At 43.2% G+C, this 18,329-nt stretch overlaps 1 protein-coding gene across 17 annotated transcripts in view; it reads left to right on the top strand.

Annotated features, from left to right (window-relative positions):
• Nucleotides 1-18,329, top strand: part of LOC117135468 (transient receptor potential cation channel trpm) — a 46,309-nt gene that overhangs the window by 25,613 nt on the left and 2,367 nt on the right. For 5 of the 17 annotated variants that reach the window (XM_033295666.1, XM_033295665.1, XM_033295668.1 and 2 more), the window contains 29 exons: nt 610-772; nt 842-982; nt 1,145-1,217; nt 2,241-2,400; nt 2,576-2,712; nt 3,669-3,825; nt 4,202-4,349; nt 5,268-5,454; nt 5,539-5,695; nt 5,805-5,906; nt 8,100-8,292; nt 8,354-8,543; nt 8,614-8,825; nt 8,890-9,042; nt 9,288-9,362; nt 10,968-11,024; nt 11,430-11,468; nt 12,046-12,195; nt 12,398-12,555; nt 12,745-12,935; nt 13,119-13,264; nt 15,184-15,283; nt 15,368-15,489; nt 15,588-15,711; nt 16,091-16,323; nt 16,595-16,873; nt 17,236-17,620; nt 17,716-17,922; nt 18,189-18,326. In XM_033295666.1, the coding sequence (XP_033151557.1) occupies nt 610-772; nt 842-982; nt 1,145-1,217; nt 2,241-2,400; nt 2,576-2,712; nt 3,669-3,825; nt 4,202-4,349; nt 5,268-5,454; nt 5,539-5,695; nt 5,805-5,906; nt 8,100-8,292; nt 8,354-8,543; nt 8,614-8,825; nt 8,890-9,042; nt 9,288-9,362; nt 10,968-11,024; nt 11,430-11,468; nt 12,046-12,195; nt 12,398-12,555; nt 12,745-12,935; nt 13,119-13,264; nt 15,184-15,283; nt 15,368-15,489; nt 15,588-15,711; nt 16,091-16,323; nt 16,595-16,873; nt 17,236-17,620; nt 17,716-17,922; nt 18,189-18,326 (4,577 nt within the window). Of the gene's footprint in view, nt 1-609; nt 773-841; nt 983-1,144; nt 1,218-2,240; nt 2,401-2,575; nt 2,713-3,668; nt 3,826-4,201; nt 4,350-5,267; nt 5,455-5,538; nt 5,696-5,804; nt 5,907-8,099; nt 8,293-8,353; nt 8,544-8,613; nt 8,826-8,889; nt 9,043-9,287; nt 9,363-10,967; nt 11,025-11,429; nt 11,469-12,045; nt 12,196-12,397; nt 12,556-12,744; nt 12,936-13,118; nt 13,265-13,801; nt 14,027-15,183; nt 15,284-15,367; nt 15,490-15,587; nt 15,748-16,090; nt 16,324-16,594; nt 16,874-17,235; nt 17,621-17,715; nt 17,923-18,188; nt 18,327-18,329 lie in introns of those variants that run through there. The other 12 variants (XM_033295681.1, XM_033295673.1, XM_033295674.1 and 9 more) reach the window with 6 other exon arrangements.

The raw sequence follows: 18,329 nt of genomic DNA, 5'->3' as shown, positions 1-18,329 counted from the left end.
CTACGAAGTCAACACTCACGCACACGGGGGCGTAAATAACGCTTTATGCTCCACGTGGGCATCGCAAACAAAGTGACAGGTTAAGGCTGATGCGTGTATTATTCTCGGGGGGCGTGGCACTCTGGCTGTTGTTTGCCGAATATCGTTGACACCCACATATCCTGACAGTCAGTCAACACACTCGATGGCCAGGAATATGTCCGCCAGGAGCCACCTGCAGTTGGATTTCTTGCAACTTGAGGTGGAACGTAGAAAATAGTGCCTTCCGCATTTATTAAAAGAAAGTCTAAGATATATACATACATTAATTTACGCACGTTTTCTCCAGCTTCAGTGTATTAATCATATTGGCATCAAGTAGGTGAAAGTAATGGTTTTTTTAAATATACTAAAACTGAACTTAAACTAAATAGTCATTTATGAGAAGTATATAAAGCAAAGTCATGGGAATTGGAGGCAAACACTTTTGTGTTATTACATTTTTGGTAAATTAGAAATTTCGCGAAGTAGAGTGAAGTTATAAAAGGCCCATGCTGCATTTAATCCTTAAAATTTAGATGTTAAATAATTATAAAACGATATTCATTTGGGTGAATTTTCTTTTTGCAGATGCTGCTGTGGCCAGGCCCAGATCACGCATCAGACGATACCTGGCATCGAGAGTGGGTCGCCCGGAGACCCCTGGCTGCCCACGAAGCACACCCGCCCACAGCCCACAGATGCCTATGGAACCATCGAGTTCCAGGGCGGCGCGCATCCCACAAAGGCCCAGGTATGACCGTCCCATCCGGGGCAATCTCTTTTAGTGTGCTCTTTAATAAGTTTTGACCGCCTTTTTCAGTACGTTCGCCTGTCGTTCGACACGCGGCCGGAACTACTGGTGCAGCTATTCACCAAGGAATGGAATCTGGAATTGCCAAAACTTTTGATCACCGTGCAGGGCGGCAAGGCCAACTTTGATTTGCAGGCCAAGCTGAAAAAGGTGAGGAAAATGCCGGGTGGCGGGTGTTGGGGCAAACTTTCGGTCCCAAAACAGAGCCCATTGCAAAACGAAAGTGGAAGAAGGGTCGTGTGTCACACGCTAATTGAATGGCCGTGGCCTCCTGAAAACGAAACGGGAAACTGATTTCTATTTGATTCGCAGGAGATACGCAAAGGACTGCTGAAGGCGGCCAAGACCACTGGAGCCTGGATATTCACCGGCGGCACCAACACCGGTGAGCATTCCGTTTCATTTAAGTTTTATGAAAGGACACTACCCGGTTTTACGATTACGGGCGGGCAAACTTAAATAAGCACAAAGAAAAATGAGCAAGGAAAACAAAGAAACAGACAGTCAACCAAACGGGGGCCGGAAAAACTTAAAGAGGAAAATGAGGCGAGCCGAGTGCGGATGAGCGACCCCAGTCGAAAATTAAATAAATAAAATCCCAAACGGAAATCACGCAGCCAGTGATTGTACACACTCCAACTGCTTGCCAGTCAACATATTGTGCTACCCAGTGGCCCTTTGCCTTTGCTCGGGGTATATCGGGATTGCAGGGTAGAGTGGGTGTGAGAGTGGGTGCAGCTGGTAGCCCAAATAAATTGGATTATCAAGTCAGCAAGGGTGGTCATACTAAGTACATTGGGGTAGCCGGGAAATTGCCCTAATATGTAGTGGCTGCTGGTTCCCTTTTTATGGATTTGACCTTGATTCGATTCCTGAAAAAGTACCATATAAAATGTGTATATTCGTAATGAAATTGTTCGATAAAAATGTAATTAAGTCAGTGCAAAACGCGATGAGTTTCATGACGTTTGAGAAAAACTTTGACACTTTTTCAAAGCTTAACATCTGCAAACGTTGTATTTAAATAAGTTTTTATTTTATTTGATTCGTTGGCATGCAAAAAAGTAGTCCGACTATTTTTTTTTTATACAACAATAGTGAACAAATAGTGAAAAGCGATGCTTCTTATTTTGTTTGGATAGAAGCGCATACTAAAGTCGCATCGAGATGCTGTATACTTTATTACATTTTTCATTCGAATGCTTTTCGTCCTTTTTTTTGTCGTCCGGGTTTTGTGCTCGAGCTGTTATTAAATTTTAGACACGCCCCTCAACAAAGATATAAAATACTGAAACTGGGAAGGTCGCGTGGGCGGGCGAGACTATCGCAATCCTCCGTGGAGGCAAACTTGTTTACGCACTTGCTCAACGTGGCCATTGTTGTACTTCCTCTGCTTCTCGGCAAACAGGCGTCACCAAGCAAGTGGGCGATGCCTTGCTCCTGGAGGGTCAGCAGCGGACAGGACGAGTGGTCAGCATCGGCATCGCTCCCTGGGGCATCGTGGAGCGCAATCACGAGCTGCTGGGCCACAACCGCGAAGTGCCCTGCCACAGCATTAGTTCGCCCAGGTGAGTACATGGTGCGATGGAGCTAATGCATATTTTATGGACCCAATCAGGGCAACAAGTTAAATGGGCCTGGGCCTGCTTTAAAAATGCATGAGTATTAGCTGTTGCGATTCCCACTGCAATTAAGTCGACTAACCTGTTGCAATCGTTGCAATCACCTGTTCGTTCCTTTCAGATCCAAGTTGGCCGTGCTGAACAATCGGCATGCTTACTTTCTGCTGGTCGACAATGGCACCCAGGCCAAGTATGGCGCCGAACTGATCCTGCGGCGCAAACTGGAGAAATTCATATCCAACCTGAAGCTTCACCCATGTAAGTCGAGGACAAAAGCCACAATATGACAGCTCGACAGCACAAAAGGCCAATCAGACCGCAGATTGAAGCTCCTTGTCATCGGGGGCCATTGAGAGCCATTTCTTTTCATGGCCAATGCCGCGGGCTAAGCTCCGAATGGCCGGGATTTCAATCTGATGTGGCGAGCTGCTGTTGGTAGTTACTATTGCACTCGAGAAAATACAAAAGATATGCTTTTTACGTATTTTGAATAGATCGATTTTTTAACAATACATTAAAATAGAAAGTTGAGTCAATGTTTTCAGTGCGAAAGGAATTGGCTAGAAAGGAGCGTCTAGTCAAATTTTTGATTAATTTTTTGTGGCAAAAATGAGCTAAAAGTATCATAGATTTTGATTATTAAATACAAGAGACGAAATTTGAGTACTTAAAGGATAGTAATTAAGGGCTAATATTTATGGTTAGCCTCGTCTATTATATTGGCATAAACCTTGATGTAACCAGTTTCCTAAGACATTTTTAAAATTTACTTATACTTCTAGCAAAGAATCACTGGCTAAAAACAAACGGTATACAGAAATTCGTTTCCTTTTGCTTATTTTGCTCGATTTAAGCTTTCAATCATCTTTCGAACACATTTACTTCGAGGAAAACTAGTTCATTCTAATTTGAATCAATTAATTTAAACTATACTATAATTTTTAGTTTAGTCGAAGGATAATTTGTAGTACACAGAACGTTTTCCTCCCTTCTAGTGAACAGATATAATTTTATTCGTATCTCGACATACAATCTTTCGATTTTGTTGCAAACACACATTTCCGTTGAGTGTACTGACACCAGGTGACGAGTCTCAATCGACCTGTTGAATCCTCAATAGCGGCCTGCACCCTGTGAATCAGACTAATCCCCGTTGCATGTCCCCCATGGATAGCCCGACTCAAATCTTTACCTCTTGTGCCATTCTCCCGTAGTCACACATTCCAGTACGCCCGTCGTCTGCCTGGTGATCGAGGGCGGCACCAACACGATACGTGCGGTGCTCGAGTACGTGACGGATTCGCCGCCGGTTCCGGTGGTCGTATGTGACGGATCCGGGCGTGCCGCCGACCTGCTGGCCTTCGTCCACAAGTAAGTAGATGTGAATGCAGATAGTCATCGGGGTGCTTAGCTTTAAGATACGAGTATGTGCGGAACTTCTCCGGAATTAAAGGCTGTACTTTAGCAACTTAATGAGAAACCGCAGTTTATGTAAACTTAATTAAGAACATGTCGGCTTGTCCTTTCACCCAACGAACGCCTGTTGGCACGCGACATTTGGCAAATTATTTAAATTTACTCAACGCCACCACCTTCACCACACACACACAAAAAGGGTCTGGGGGCCATCCAATCCTCCGGCGAACCTTTTTGTCTGCCACATTTAATTTTGTTGTTTAATTAGTCTGAATAATTGGGCACACTCTCGTGTTGGGACAATGCTGTATCTGACAACATTTATATGCAGATATGCTTCGGATGGCGAGGAGCAGCCGGTACTGGAGTCCATGCGGGATTATCTCATTGGGACCATACAGAAGACCTTTGAAGTGGGACTGGACCAATCCGAGAAGCTCTACCAGGAGCTGCTGCAGTGCACGCGGAACAAGAATCTGGTGAGCAGAGTGGGCAATTATTTAAGGGGTATGTTAATAAAGGCATGCGAAGTCCCCTCAGAGTGCAAATCTCGTAATTAATAGTAAAGTTGAGTGGGAAAACGATGTCATTAAATGATTAGGTAATTAACAATAAGCTAATGGCATTTCTTTGTCCCCATTTCTTGCAACATTTTAATTTCATTAAAGTTCAGGTGGAAAGGAATTAAATGCGCTGTAAATGAGTTTAAAAGACACTTGAAAAGTTTATAAAAAGTATGCTACAGGTGGAACATGTGTCTATAGCATATTATTAAGCTGTCTAACTTTCCCCCGAAGTGCAATAATAACTTATTAAATATTTATACATATACAGGTCCCAGTGTAGTTACACCTGTAGCAGGTGAAGAAAGTAGCCCCAGGTGATTTTTCCATGGTTTTATTTATAGGCATGAGCCCATCAATTAAAATCGCATAACCCAAAGGGGCTTTGCTCAATTAAGTTGCCCAAAGATGATTGAGGCTTCAACTAAATCGGGGTGTGAGGCTAACTTTTCAATCACTTGAGACTTTTACGCGCAGCGATTTAAATTTTTAATTAATGCTCGCAGACCCGTTGAAATAATTAGGCTACGAAATTCAATTGAACGTGTAATGAATTTTAAATCACCGCGAGCAGCAGCAGACAGTTTCCTGCGAGTGCCAGTATTTTTGTGGGCCAAAAGAGCCCGGCATTTCGTCAATTCCGCCGCAGATGTTATTACGGATTTAATTGGTTTTTGAATGAGCTTGACGGCAGCGGTGGCAGGATCTAGTATGTCCTTGCCCCGGGGGCCAGGCCTAAGCAAACAAATTATGTTCGACGGGAGCTACATTAATAGATACTTTGCGTTTTTTACGTATATATGTAAACATTTTTTTTTTCAATTTCTTCGCTAGATTACCGTCTTTCGCATACAGGAAAAGCCCGAGGGCGAGGCGCAGGAACTGGATCAGACCATCCTAACGGCCCTCTTCAAGTCACAGCATCTCAGTCCGCCGGAGCAATTGAGTCTCGCCCTGACGTGGAATCGGGTGGACATAGCACGCAGCGAGATATTCGTCTACGGGCAGGAATGGCCAAACGGTGGGTGATAACTTAGTGGCATACGGGGGAGTGGGATGCCTCCCACCATTTTGTGCTGGTTCAAAACTTACAATGTCTTTGCAGGCGCCCTGGACGAGGCCATGATGCAGGCGCTGGAGCACGATAGAATCGATTTTGTCAAATTACTCCTGGAGAATGGCGTTTCGATGAAGAAATTTTTGACAATACCGCGCCTCGAGGAGCTCTACAATACCAAACACGGTCCGGCCAACACGCTGGGGTGAGTTGAGCGGACGACCCTTCATGCTGACCACATCCCCAAATATTTTCCTTTCGGCCTATGTAAATTTCAACATTGTCCTCGTGTCCTTCTCCCACTCCGCCCACAGCTACATCCTGCGCGATGTCCGACCGCACATACCCAAGGGCTACATTTACACGCTCCACGACATCGGCCTGGTGATCAATAAACTAATGGGCGGCGCATATCGGTGAGTGCAGAGCTATAGCTTTTCCAGCTGTTACTTTTTCCACAAGCGGAATTAAATGGGGGAAAGTTGTGCTTGAGGGGAAATTGATAAGCCTCTTTAAAAATCCACAAAAATAAATGGCTCATGTAGAAACTTGAAATATTTTTAATTGCTCTTTTTTCGGCCATAGCTGCGTGTGCAAATTTTAGTAATAATTTAAAATTTTTTGAAGTCTTTATTTTCATAATAAATTGTATTTTTAAAGAAAAATGAAAAAGCGCCATATAAACAAAGATTTTTTTTTTTGAAATCATTGATTGGCAAAAAAAATGCAAGCGTAGGTTGAGTTGATTTTCCCATTCCATTTAACTTCGGATCGTTTAATTAAGTTAAAAAAATATTTGCAATTAATATACCACGAAAAACACCTCGCCAGTTAGCCACAAAGCTGTTGTGTTTCCATTTTCCCGAAAAAATGAAAGCATTTACCGCAATTTGCCTGACCGAAAGTGGGGTAAAGTCAATCCTGAACGTGTTGCGGATTAAACTGGATGTTTGAGAAATTTGTTCATGAAAGTGTAATAAGTTTGCACATCAAGTTACCAAGAGCCTCGTTGCCTGGCAGGCGACTTTTGCTCCGCTTTGTCATGTTGATGCTGTTGGTTTGCTGGTGATGCTGCAGAAAGGAGCTGAAAGGATCAGAAAGGAGCAGGGCGCCGGGTCAAAGGGGACAGAATGCCGGGGCAAAGCAAAGCACCCCTTAATTATGCAGCATTAATATTTTGCCAGCAAGGCGAAAACGCGGTGGCTGCTTAAATTCAGTTAACGCCGCTGCTCCAACGACCACAATGCTGTTTAATATCGCTCATAAGTTGCGGCCGTTTGGGCCAGAAAGCGGTTTGTGGTTTCAATAAAAAACACGTTGGTTAAGCAACTGACCGCCTTTCAGAATTACTCAATTTAATTAAAAATCGTGCTGAATTTGTTGGCCTAACAACTTGACTTGTTTTGGTTGGACTAGCCAAACCTTTAAGACCTTCAGTTTCAGTCTAAGGATGAGAAATTTAATTAAAATTGTAAACAAAGAGACTTGCTCTTATAGCTACGCATTTCTGAATACAACTACATCGTACAAGCCTATCAAAAGGAATACTTTCTGATTTTAAGTAAATTTTCATTGATATTCAATCAGTTTATATTGCTCGTGTCCTTGCCATTGTATACCAGTATCCCAAATGCTTGTTATTTTCAATAAAGCCGTTTTGAAATGCCCTGCGCCCTTATTTACCATGCGTATGGAATCCCTTCTTTTATTTGAACCATAAACAAACAAATTTGACACTACTTGTCTTTGTAGTTCTCCATTCTGTTTGTTATTCCCTGCCATACCAGCCTTCCAGGCTTCCGTGATTTCTGGCCTTTGTGCTTTAATCAAAGGACCTGCCTTGGCCGAAAGTTATCTGACAAATGCCCATCTAAATGGCAAAGGCTATCTAGGCAATGAGCCGGCGTCACAACTGATGTGTTTATATTAAATTAGGGTTTTCAGATTCGGTCCTTGGCCTTTTCTCGGTCGGCTGGCTTACCTCTGGTCTGGCTTTTGCCTGTTTCGGGTGACTGTTGCTCGCCGTTTTCAATGTCTAGACTTCGGACATTTAAATGTGTTGTCAATGTCGAGAGCAGGCTCACAAATTTGCCAACTTGGGCGTAATTAAATGTGTTAAAGTTTTGGGATTTGATTAACATAAAATTCGAATAGGCCGGTCTGGTGCTGGTTGCCTTTGGTTCACGGGGGCAAGTCAATTGATTTGCCTTTTATTTGTCATAAATATTTTATCGGCATTTGTGTTGATGTGCTGAATTTAATTGTGCGCTCGTAAAACCCCGCCAGGTGCTTCCGAATTGGGCCAGGCAAAATAAATTCGTTCTTGAGTGTCCTGACCAAACCCAATTACATTTCGTGATGGAAATCTCTTGAGCTTTTCGCAAACAAATGACGAACAGCTGAAAAAATAGCATTGAAATGGAGTCGTTTTCATTGTTATTCAAGCATCCCTGCAGCGGCGGATGTCCATCAGGCCGTGGGAATTTTTTCATAAGTAGATACAATGGGAAAAATATTGAGGCAAATCGTCAAGAAGCATTAGATTACCGCCGCCGGACAAGAGCACCAACCCAATCCCAACTCGATTTCCGTACTCTGCCTCCCCACAGATCCTATTACACGCGCCGCAAATTCCGGCCCATCTACGCCAAGGTTATGAACAGCTATGCAAATGCCTGCCGCAAGTCGTCGACCTACCAATACCAGCGATATGCCGGAGCCAATTCGCTGAGCCTGGTCACCGGCCTGCTGCCCTTCACCTCGGAAATGGCCCTCTTCGAGTTTCCATTCAACGAGTTGCTGGTAAGCGGTTTTCGGCACATCACTCATCCGTCCTGTTGAACATCCAGATTGCTCTTTTCAGATTTGGGCCGTGCTGACCAAGCGACAGCAGATGGCGCTGCTGATGTGGACACATGGCGAGGAGGCATTGGCCAAGTCACTCGTATCCTGCAAACTGTACAAGGCCATGGCACACGAAGCGGCCGAGGACGACTTGGACACGGAAATCTACGAGGAGTTGCGCTCCTACGCCAAGGAGTTCGAGAGCAAGGGTAAGACAATGCATAAAGAAATCATTAAAATGATTTGATTGCAATGGAAAACTATTATTGTCTTTGTTAGGCAACAAGCTGCTGGACTTCAGTTACCGCCAGGATGCGGAGAAGGCGCAAAGACTGCTAACCTGTGAGCTGCACTCCTGGTCGAATCAGAGTTGCCTTTCGCTGGCTGTGGCTGCCAACCATCGTGCCCTCCTCGCACATCCCTGTAGTCAGGTGATCCTGGCGGATCTGTGGATGGGTGGACTGCGAACCCGCAAGAATACCAACTTCAAGGTATGTCTTATAGAGCTCCACTCATCTTGTGCTTACCTAACGAATGTATGTATGTTGCATCCAGGTCATTTTGGGTTTGGCGATGCCATTCTACATTAGACAGCTTGACTTCAAGTCAAAGGAGGAGTTGCAGCAGATGCCGCAGACTGAGGAGGAGCATCTGGAAAACCAGAACCTGGACAATGATGACTCGGATCGTTCCCAGCCGGATGCCGAGGTATTTGGCCTTTTGTTTTCAACAACCTAAAGTTATTTTGTTCATTTCTTACTAACATTCAATTTAATTTGGTTTCGTTGTCTATATGTGCCAGTCCTAAATGTGTGCCTTATACGTTTTCAGCGTCAGAGTTTAGTTATTCAATTTATTTTTACTAACCTTACGTCTAACGTTTACCATTAACCACTGACCAAATAATCGTTCTGCTGTTCATCAATCCTAAATCCAAATCTGTCTGTTTATAGAGCGCCCTTTTAAAAGCCAAAAGATCCATTTCCTTGAGATATAGGATGGGCGCGGGTGCTAATAATCGCGACAAGGTAGTAACAATCAAACAGATCTATGCCAAATACATGACTTCCGTTTCTTTGGTGTTCAAGTCGTCTATATCTATGTGCATACACATACACATGTATATGTTCTCTTTGCTGTCTCTGCTCTGTTTCTGACTCTATCTCTGTATCTTTGTATCTGTTCTGGTTGCCAGATCACAAAACTATATTTAATTTAATTTGTTTGCTTTCGAAACCGAACTATCTGTCTACACTATTTGTTTCTTACATACTTGTTCTTTGGTCTGTATCGTTATTTCGTATACATGTATTTATGAATTTGAATTTACATAAGTGAAGTGCAGGAAGTCCACAAAAATTATAGAATTCTCCCGCACAATACAATGCTTTAAAAGTGTGCATCTCTTCAGATTTTTTCCCAAGATTATATTCACAATATCGTACTTTATGGTGCCATTGCAAGGGATTTAAATGCAATAAATATTCTGTGGCTCTCCTGAGAAAACACAAAACAACAAAAATCAATATTACAAGAGTTGCTACACTTTTTCTGCTCCAGTTATTTTTTGAAATTAATGAATTTTCTTCTAAGGGGGCTTTCGAATAAATGGGTGGTCACTGAAAACTTTGTATATTATTGATTATGTTGGTTTGGTATATTATTTATAGAACAGCCAGTCAATCGGGACCACAAACACGTGCTCTTTTCATCTCCTTCGATAGTTTAGTTCAACTCAAAGCCAGAAAGGTAGCCACTAAAAATTGGGAAAAATTCATATAAAATTCATTACATTTCGCCCAGTTCTTAATGTAATTTTATTTCTCCACTAACCATCATTTGAATGTGTATTTTCCAAAGTGCAAGCTAATACCAGTTGAAAACAGCTCGCCCTCTTTTAAGAGTGTCTCGAACTCAACAGATGTAAGTTACCGAATATTGCCCGCCCTCGTTACATTCGAGTAGGTTTTGCCTCTAATGCTTCCCATAAAAGTTGAAAGTCCTCTTTGGTTCGAATTAAGTGCGAATATCCATTAGCAGCGTAATGAAAATCATTGGCAACAGCCGAGAGCTGGCTTAAAGTTAAATTAAGTAATAATCTTGGCACAAACCCATTCCAAGCATAATCCCCAAGCATTCGTTGCCAACAAAACCACATCAAATGCCACCAGGTCTATGTCAAACTGCTAACCGAATGAATCGAGAGGAGCCACGGCACTTGTGCAAATATTGTTTTTCAGTTACTCGGGCACAGCACAAGCTCCGGCTCCATTGCCACCCACTTTTCTATTGGAATGGGCTAATCCCTTAATCACGAAATCAAATTAAAGTCCATTGAGTGCAAGTGGAAATGAGGGGGTTCATGTATTTAATAGTAGTTTGTTCGCCCCCATGTACATATCTGTGGAATGCCGACGTATGTGTGATAATGTATTTTCAATAATGTGAACTTAAAAACTTTCCTGCACCACAAATCATCTTGGAAACCTGTACCTAAAACACACACCTCTACACTTCTTCATCTGAACTCAAGTACTATGTCCAAAGATCACCGCTCAAAACCATTATAAAGTAAAACTATAGAGTGATTTCCATATCTGATAAATGCGAAAAATGTGCGTGAACCGTTGCAGGCTCTATTGGCGGATACTTACTCAGTGCGCGATACAAAAGTACACGAAAATGGCAAAGTGAGTAGCTCCACAAAACAACCAAACAATCAAACAACCAACCAACACAAACCTGCCCTTCATACACCACCTACTCGTGTTTTTTCATCAAAATATTCGACTCAGAATGCGATAAGACTACCATTTTGCTCAACCATAACATTTTGTAAACTTGAAGTGACAGCACAGAACAGAAAAAGAAATGCCGTTTCCCCTTGTTTATTTTTTTATTTTCCATTTGGTTATTGTAGTTCGATCCCTAGGCAAAGACACCAGAAAACTCTACATATGACTCAAAATGGTATCACCCAGTCAGCACATCAGTTATACTCAGACACCCATCTATATAGGGATGGTTATTTCGCAATTGAAAACCGCACACGCCATTCTAATGTCCTAGTTACTTGTATCGTATCAATTTTACAGGTTAATCTCACTGCTGGAGCGGAAGAACAGCCCTCCAAAGTTAGTTGAACCCGGATATAATTTATTCCCTCAAGATATTTTCATTTCAATGGCATTTCTGTAACTGGCTTTAGTAGTTTTGCTCCATATTATTCCCCTTGGAATGCGCATTTCGTAGCTTCATTTGCGAAAATGTATGCGTAGAAAATGTGTGAATTCAACAATACACCTTTTATTAAATCCTCTTCGATTTTCCTCAGTAGTACAGTTGCTCTATGCTACTTTTTGTCAGCACATTTCGAACACCCCGCGGCTAAAACATTTTGATTTGCATAATGCTTAACTTAATTAATTTGTTCTGCATGTTGTGTCTGGAAACTAAACACGCGTATAAATAGCAATAGCAAATCGAGCCTAAAACACCAGCAAATTAATTTGACAGCAAACTAAATCACATTTGACACGCCGATTCAACGGGGCGTATACGCAATTCCCCAATGTACTATATCCCCACGTGGCTCTCTTTGAATGTTCACTGCACATTGATGATTTAATTAAGTCCGAAAACTATCAAGCGCCTCCCGGCTTTCACTTTCGCCCCTGCTGGCCCACTAATATTGTCGATATCTCTCCACAGGTCTCACTCACCGACTCAGATCCCGCCCAATTCAGAGAGTTCTTCAATCTTTCCGAGTACAATGAGGTGAAACAGCACCAGCCGCTGCGCCTGAAAAAGAAGTTCTACGAGTTCTACACGGCACCCATAACCAAGTTCTGGGCGGATTCGGTAAGTGGCGGAAATTACTATCGAGCTAGCTTGATTCACTTCCGATGCATGTACACTGGGCAAAAATTAAAAACATATAATATATATAAATTGTTAATGCCCAGAGTTGCATATTTGGCTCAATAAGATAGGTATAATATAGGACTCAATTAATTTTTATTACTAAATTACCATTTTGTAAACCTCCTTTTTTCCATTACAGATTGCCTATATGTTCTTTCTTATAATGTTCTCCTTCACTGTGCTAGTGAAGATGGACCAGATGCCGCGGTGGCAGGAGTGGTACTCAATAGCATATATCACAACGCTGGGCTTCGAAAAGGTGCGCGAAATAATATCCTCCGAACCGGTGGCCATTACGTAAGTAGACCCCTATACCCGCACACCTCAATCATTTGTGTTTAATTGCATCTGGCGATGAGTGCAAATGAAGCTGGGCGGATTTCACAGTTGTGCGAATTTCCATTACTTTATGTCTTTAATATGTGCCACTTACGCTTGAATTAACGCTTCTTCGTTGGGCGCCATTAATTCGAATTCGGCGAGCAGGCATAAATTCTCGGTGTGGGCGTGGAATATGTGGAATCCGTGCGACGGAGCCGCCATTATACTCTTTGTCATCGGCTTGGCATTTCGATTCCGGGAGAATACGATGGACATTGGACGAGTCATCTACTGTGTGGACAGCATATACTGGTACCTGCGTATCCTGAACATCCTTGGCGTGAATAAATACCTGGGTAAGTCTTTAGTTCCGTAAACCAAATTACTTAGAGCTAAATTGGGCTATAAATAAGGTTTATATATGTGGTTTATAAATCTCTACAAAATCACAATTCACCCTTTAGTACAAAGATTTAATAGCCATATTCAATAAATAATGCGCATAAGTAGCTTTTGAAATGTGTTATGAAATATTTCAGGACCTCTGGTCACTATGATGGGCAAAATGGTGAAAAACATGATATACTTTGTGGTCCTGTTGGCGGTCGTTTTGATGAGCTTTGGTGTCAGCAGACAAGCGATTCTATACCCCAACAAACAGCCGACCTGGAGTCTCATCAAGGAGGTAAGCTATATTGCTATATACTACACGTCCAGTCGACTGTTTGTAAATAAACTAATCCCCCGATCTGAGTGTATGTGCGTATGTCAGCCTCATTAACACACACCGGCACACTCACACACAGAGAAAGCGAGTGTGTCCTTTCGACGATTTCAATTGCAGCTTTAACTTTAAATATACCTAACGATGCGGAGTACATACATTTACTTAATAGCAAGCAAAGCAAGTTTTTGGCCTGCGTTCCTCAGTAGTGGTGCAAGCAAATCATTTTTACGTACGAGTAGTTTTGTCGATTGGTGCTCCATTCAACCCACTTTACATTAAGTAGTTGACTAACTAGAATTTAATCAAAATCACCGAACAAATGCCGCTCAAATTGACTGTCTCGTATTATATACTCTTCTTTCTTTCTTTCTGTCATTCTGTCATTTGTCCCCTACATTTCGAACTGAAATCTGTCACTTTATCGCCTAACCACCTTTGTCATTTTAATCGCATAATTCGCCCGTTAAATGTTTTTGAAAATTGCCAAAATGCCAGGTTATTGCCGGCTCAATAACGGCGCCCGGATTTCTAGGTGCCCTGGGGCACAATACACGTTCCAGCTATCATCGTGGTTATCATACAATGGGTGCTCCACCGGTGACCACCACTGCAGCCAGCACCACCACCGGTACCAGCTCCACAGTTCCGGCGGCCACAACATCTGCAACTCCGCCCACCCACAATGAGCAATCGAATTTGACGAGCGGCAACTTGACAAATGTAACGCCATTTGTGATTGATGAACTTGGTTTGCTATATAGAGAGCCGACTGTAGAATGCCCTAGATGCGTCTGCCCCAAAAACAAAAATAATAATAAAAATAATAATATTCAGATATATCTGCTGCATATTGGTGTGGTCTATAGTTGATGTTGTGTCTTGATGGAGATCAGTGTGTGCCAAGTATTCTATTTCAACCTGAGTTTTATGTGGACCCCGTTTTCCTACTTTTAACTCCGTTGGAAGTTCGACTGTGTCCCCAAAAATTGTATACCTGTATATCTTTTGCTCTCCTCTGTCTCTTGATCCCTAAAGCCTACTTCTGCTCCGAAATCTCGCATCCCAATTTTTCCTTTTCGACTCTTGCAAAGGAAACTGCTAAGTCCGTTTGGAATCGCCCACTTAAGACTGTCAAACCTAATCCGTGTTGAATTTGCAAGGGTTTGGCCAGGTTCGGCGAGCCGAGACTTCACTCTTTCTTTCCGGTCCAATGCGTTTTTTTCAATCCGTATGTTCTGCATGTTGTATAAACTAGTATTTAGCCCAGATCTGTGCCTCTTTAAGGTAAATGTGTGTACTCTGTTTTCGCTTATGAATATTTATAATGAGCCCTTCCTTCTTTTTTTTTTTTATTTTGGTGCTTTCTGCTCGACATCTTAAACGTTGATTTAATTTCAGTTTTAAGTTTTGCATGCTAAATAATTTAAGCTGCCTGCAGGAGTGTAATGCAAATACTAGCCCTAGGTCAGCAATGAATGAATGATGATAGTCATAAGTCAAACACTACAGTTCTAATTAAGGAGAATTTGCCAATATTCCAGCTGTTATATGCAAATGAGATGGATAGACATTAATGTGTAAATATTTAGCATGCTGTTTCCAATTTCAAAAGAAATGTACCGGCTAATTAGAAATCAAATAAGTTGCATCCCAAACACACAGACAGCACCCTACCCCCAAAAACCCCAACCCTAACACAAAAATCGTCATGTGATGGCTAAAAATAACCAAACTGTGTTTCAATGTGTAAAACTTGCATTTATGTTGGGCGACGGGCGCAAATTGAATTACGCCCGGCCATTCCATGTCTCGATGGCGATGCCCCCCGGTTCCATCAGATGGCGCTTTAATGGTCATTTTAATTTATCGTTCTCCAGGTCACCTTCCAGCCCTACTTCATGCTGTACGGAGAGGTGTTCGCTGGCGATATCGACCCTCCCTGCGGCGAGGATCCCAGCCAGCCGGGCTGCGTCACTGGTGAGTACGGCCGTGGTCCAGATGGCGGACTCTGAAACATATTGATGCCACACTTTTAACACACACCAACTAATTGGATTACAGGCCATTGGGTAACGCCGATAACCATGTCCATGTACCTCTTGATTGCCAATATTCTGCTGATAAATCTGCTCATCGCTGTGTTCAACAATATCTTCAACGAGGTCAACTCGGTTTCGCATCAGGTGAGTGCGATCGAATCTTTGAGGTTTTATGGCTTCCATTTTATAACCTTTTTACTCCTAAAATAATGTCATAATTTTGTATGATTTTGGTCCTTTAGGTGTGGATGTTCCAGCGGTTCACCGTAGTGATGGAGTACCAGCAGAAGCCCGTCCTGCCGCCGCCCTTCATCGCGCTGTGCCACTTCTACTCCCTGCTCAAGTACTGTGTGCGGAAGGCGAAAGGTGAGCCCGGGATGAGCAAGTTTAGCTTTGTTCCCTGTGAGTCTATCGTGTCTGAGGCTTTGTGCGCCGAGCAGCATTAATGTACAAATATCTAACTTTTCTCCCTGCGTGCCTGCCCCAACTGTCGACTGTGTGTGCTTCTGTAACTAACTGCATTACGTATACGCCACCTGCTCTTTTGTATTGAAATCAACCTTGCCACTTGGCGACAACAATAACAACACCTCCTAATTGGGTTATGGCGAAACGATTTGCCTCACTTCTGATTCCATTGTGCATTCCCATTGCCTCGGGCGCTGTTGTTATTGTTCATTCTTGGTTTTCGCTTGTATCCTCTAACTCGCTTGTAACATGTGTCCACTTGATCGGCAATCCGCAGGATTGGAGGTGCAGCGGGACAATGGTCTCAAACTGTTCCTGGAGAAGGACGACCTGGAGCGGCTGTACGACTTCGAGGAGGAGTGCGTCGAGGGATTCTTCCACGAACAGGAAATCATCCTCAATCAGTCGACGGACGAGCGCGTTAAAAACACCACGGAGCGAGTGGAGACCATGTCTCAGAAAATCGAGGACATCAATCAGAAGGAAAATATACAAACGGCAACCGTTCAGGTGCGTAGACATCACTACCCTTTTCCCACCTGCTTCGACATCCATTCCAATGCTGTGTTTGGATTTTTATGCAAATTTCCTGTGTGATTCGTGTTATCCGAAGTGACATGGGTTCTGACAGCACGATTTTACATTTGAATTGAAGATTGGACACGTCCGAATGACCATTTACTGCAGGCGTTGCAGCTTTTCCTACAACTATAACATATATATACACGCATGCTGTGGAAATTAAATTCGGTTTCTTACCACTTTTGTTGTGACTTTGCAGAACATCGAGTTCCGATTGCGAAAGATGGAGGAATCCTCGGAGCAGATACTCTCACATCTGGCCGTCATACATCGTTTCATGTCGACACACACGGCTGGTGCGGATGATTTGCGCGGTTCGACGATTAACATTCCGGGAGAGATGCAGCGCATGCGCACCATCTCGATTTCGGACACGGAGGGCGGCGGCGGACCAAGCGGAAATGGAGGAGGCGGTGGTGGTGGTGGAGCCATCGTTCCACTTGGTCTGGGTGCTGGTCTGAATTTGAATTCGCTCCAGGTGCGTTTGAATTACATATCGCTGCAATACCAAGCACACTGGGACAGAAAATGTCATTCTGAACTTGATATTCTTCGATCTAATAAATAGATTGCTTCGAATAACAACATGCTTTAGCCTCTAAGCTCTTTGACTATCAGTAATATTATATATTTTGCAGACTCTCTTTTAATTATTATTTAATCCATAAGAGTTTTTGTGACCGTCTTGTAATATTAGTGTGGTGGCATTTCGTTTAACCCTATTTATTCATTATTTATACTTTGAAATTATATGTTAAATATTATTTTATATGAAATAAATTATTGAACCGATAACATCCTATTTTTTTCTGTGCATACACTTGTGTTGAATGTATCCAGGTCACAACCCGGCGCCGCTTTAATCGTTCGCTGACCGAGGTCCGGCCTGATGCCTACATCTTCGACGAGGGCACGCACTTTGAGGTGGTACCTCTGCCGGAGGAACCGGACGAAGTGGTCAAGTCCCGTGAGGCCCTCAACGAACAGGTGGTCCGCAAGGCGTCGATGCAGTCGGAGGCAGACTCGGACATCTACATTCCCGTGTCGCAGCGTCCATCGACCTGTGAGACAGTAAAGCGGACTCCGTACGTGACGGTGCGCCAGGATACGGGTGCCAGCACGGAGAGCAAGGACACCCTAACGCCCATGGGCAACAACGATGACGACCAGACGCTCGTGGGAGGTGACAACTCTGATGATGCGACGCCAGACATAAACTTTGAGGGTAATTTTCTATTCGAACAGCTTTCACTGTAATGTGCCCTGTTCCCTGTTCTCTGTATGGAATCAGTATAAAAGTATCATTTTTATCGCAAACAGCTGCCAGACATCGAGCACTGCGACAGCGCACGGTATCTCTATGCCGCCGCAACTCGGAAACGTATTCCTTAACCGGGGCGGACATAAACCGGTCACACATCAGCCTCAACCAGCTGGCCTCGTTATCCCGCCGCCAGATGAGCCTCACGCAATCGGAACCGGACAGCGACAAAGATGCGCCAATGGCCCAGGGTTCTGCACATCCGGGTAAGAAACCATCGAAAAATGGAAACCTTGCCGGCCTCAGATCTGCGCTCAAAATTCAGGCTACTAATCCCGTCACTCCATTCCACCTAATCCAAAAAAATAATAAAAGAAAACCAATCCAAACCAACCAATCCAGCAAACCGATTTGGCCAACAAATTAGCACTAAACCCCTAACCATTGACCATAACCGAATGAAGTTTTTATTTTTGTTCGTTTTCTCGCACACATCTTTTCTTTGAACCTAACCACGAACTCCGAACTCTAGGTAAATCAGTATTGCATGCGAAACCCTCCAGAAATATCTTGCTGAAACTGCACAGCGAGTACACTTCGATCACGGACGAGCTAGAGAGCGTCTGCCACATGATAGCATCGCCTACGGTATCCCTGCCAAGTAACAAAGGTA

Source organism: Drosophila mauritiana, chromosome 2R, assembly GCF_004382145.1.
Source record: "Drosophila mauritiana strain mau12 chromosome 2R, ASM438214v1, whole genome shotgun sequence".
NCBI classification, from domain to species: domain Eukaryota; kingdom Metazoa; phylum Arthropoda; class Insecta; order Diptera; family Drosophilidae; genus Drosophila; species Drosophila mauritiana.
The sequence above is the reverse complement of the archived record's forward strand: the minus strand, read 5'-3'. Positions and strand labels throughout refer to the sequence as shown.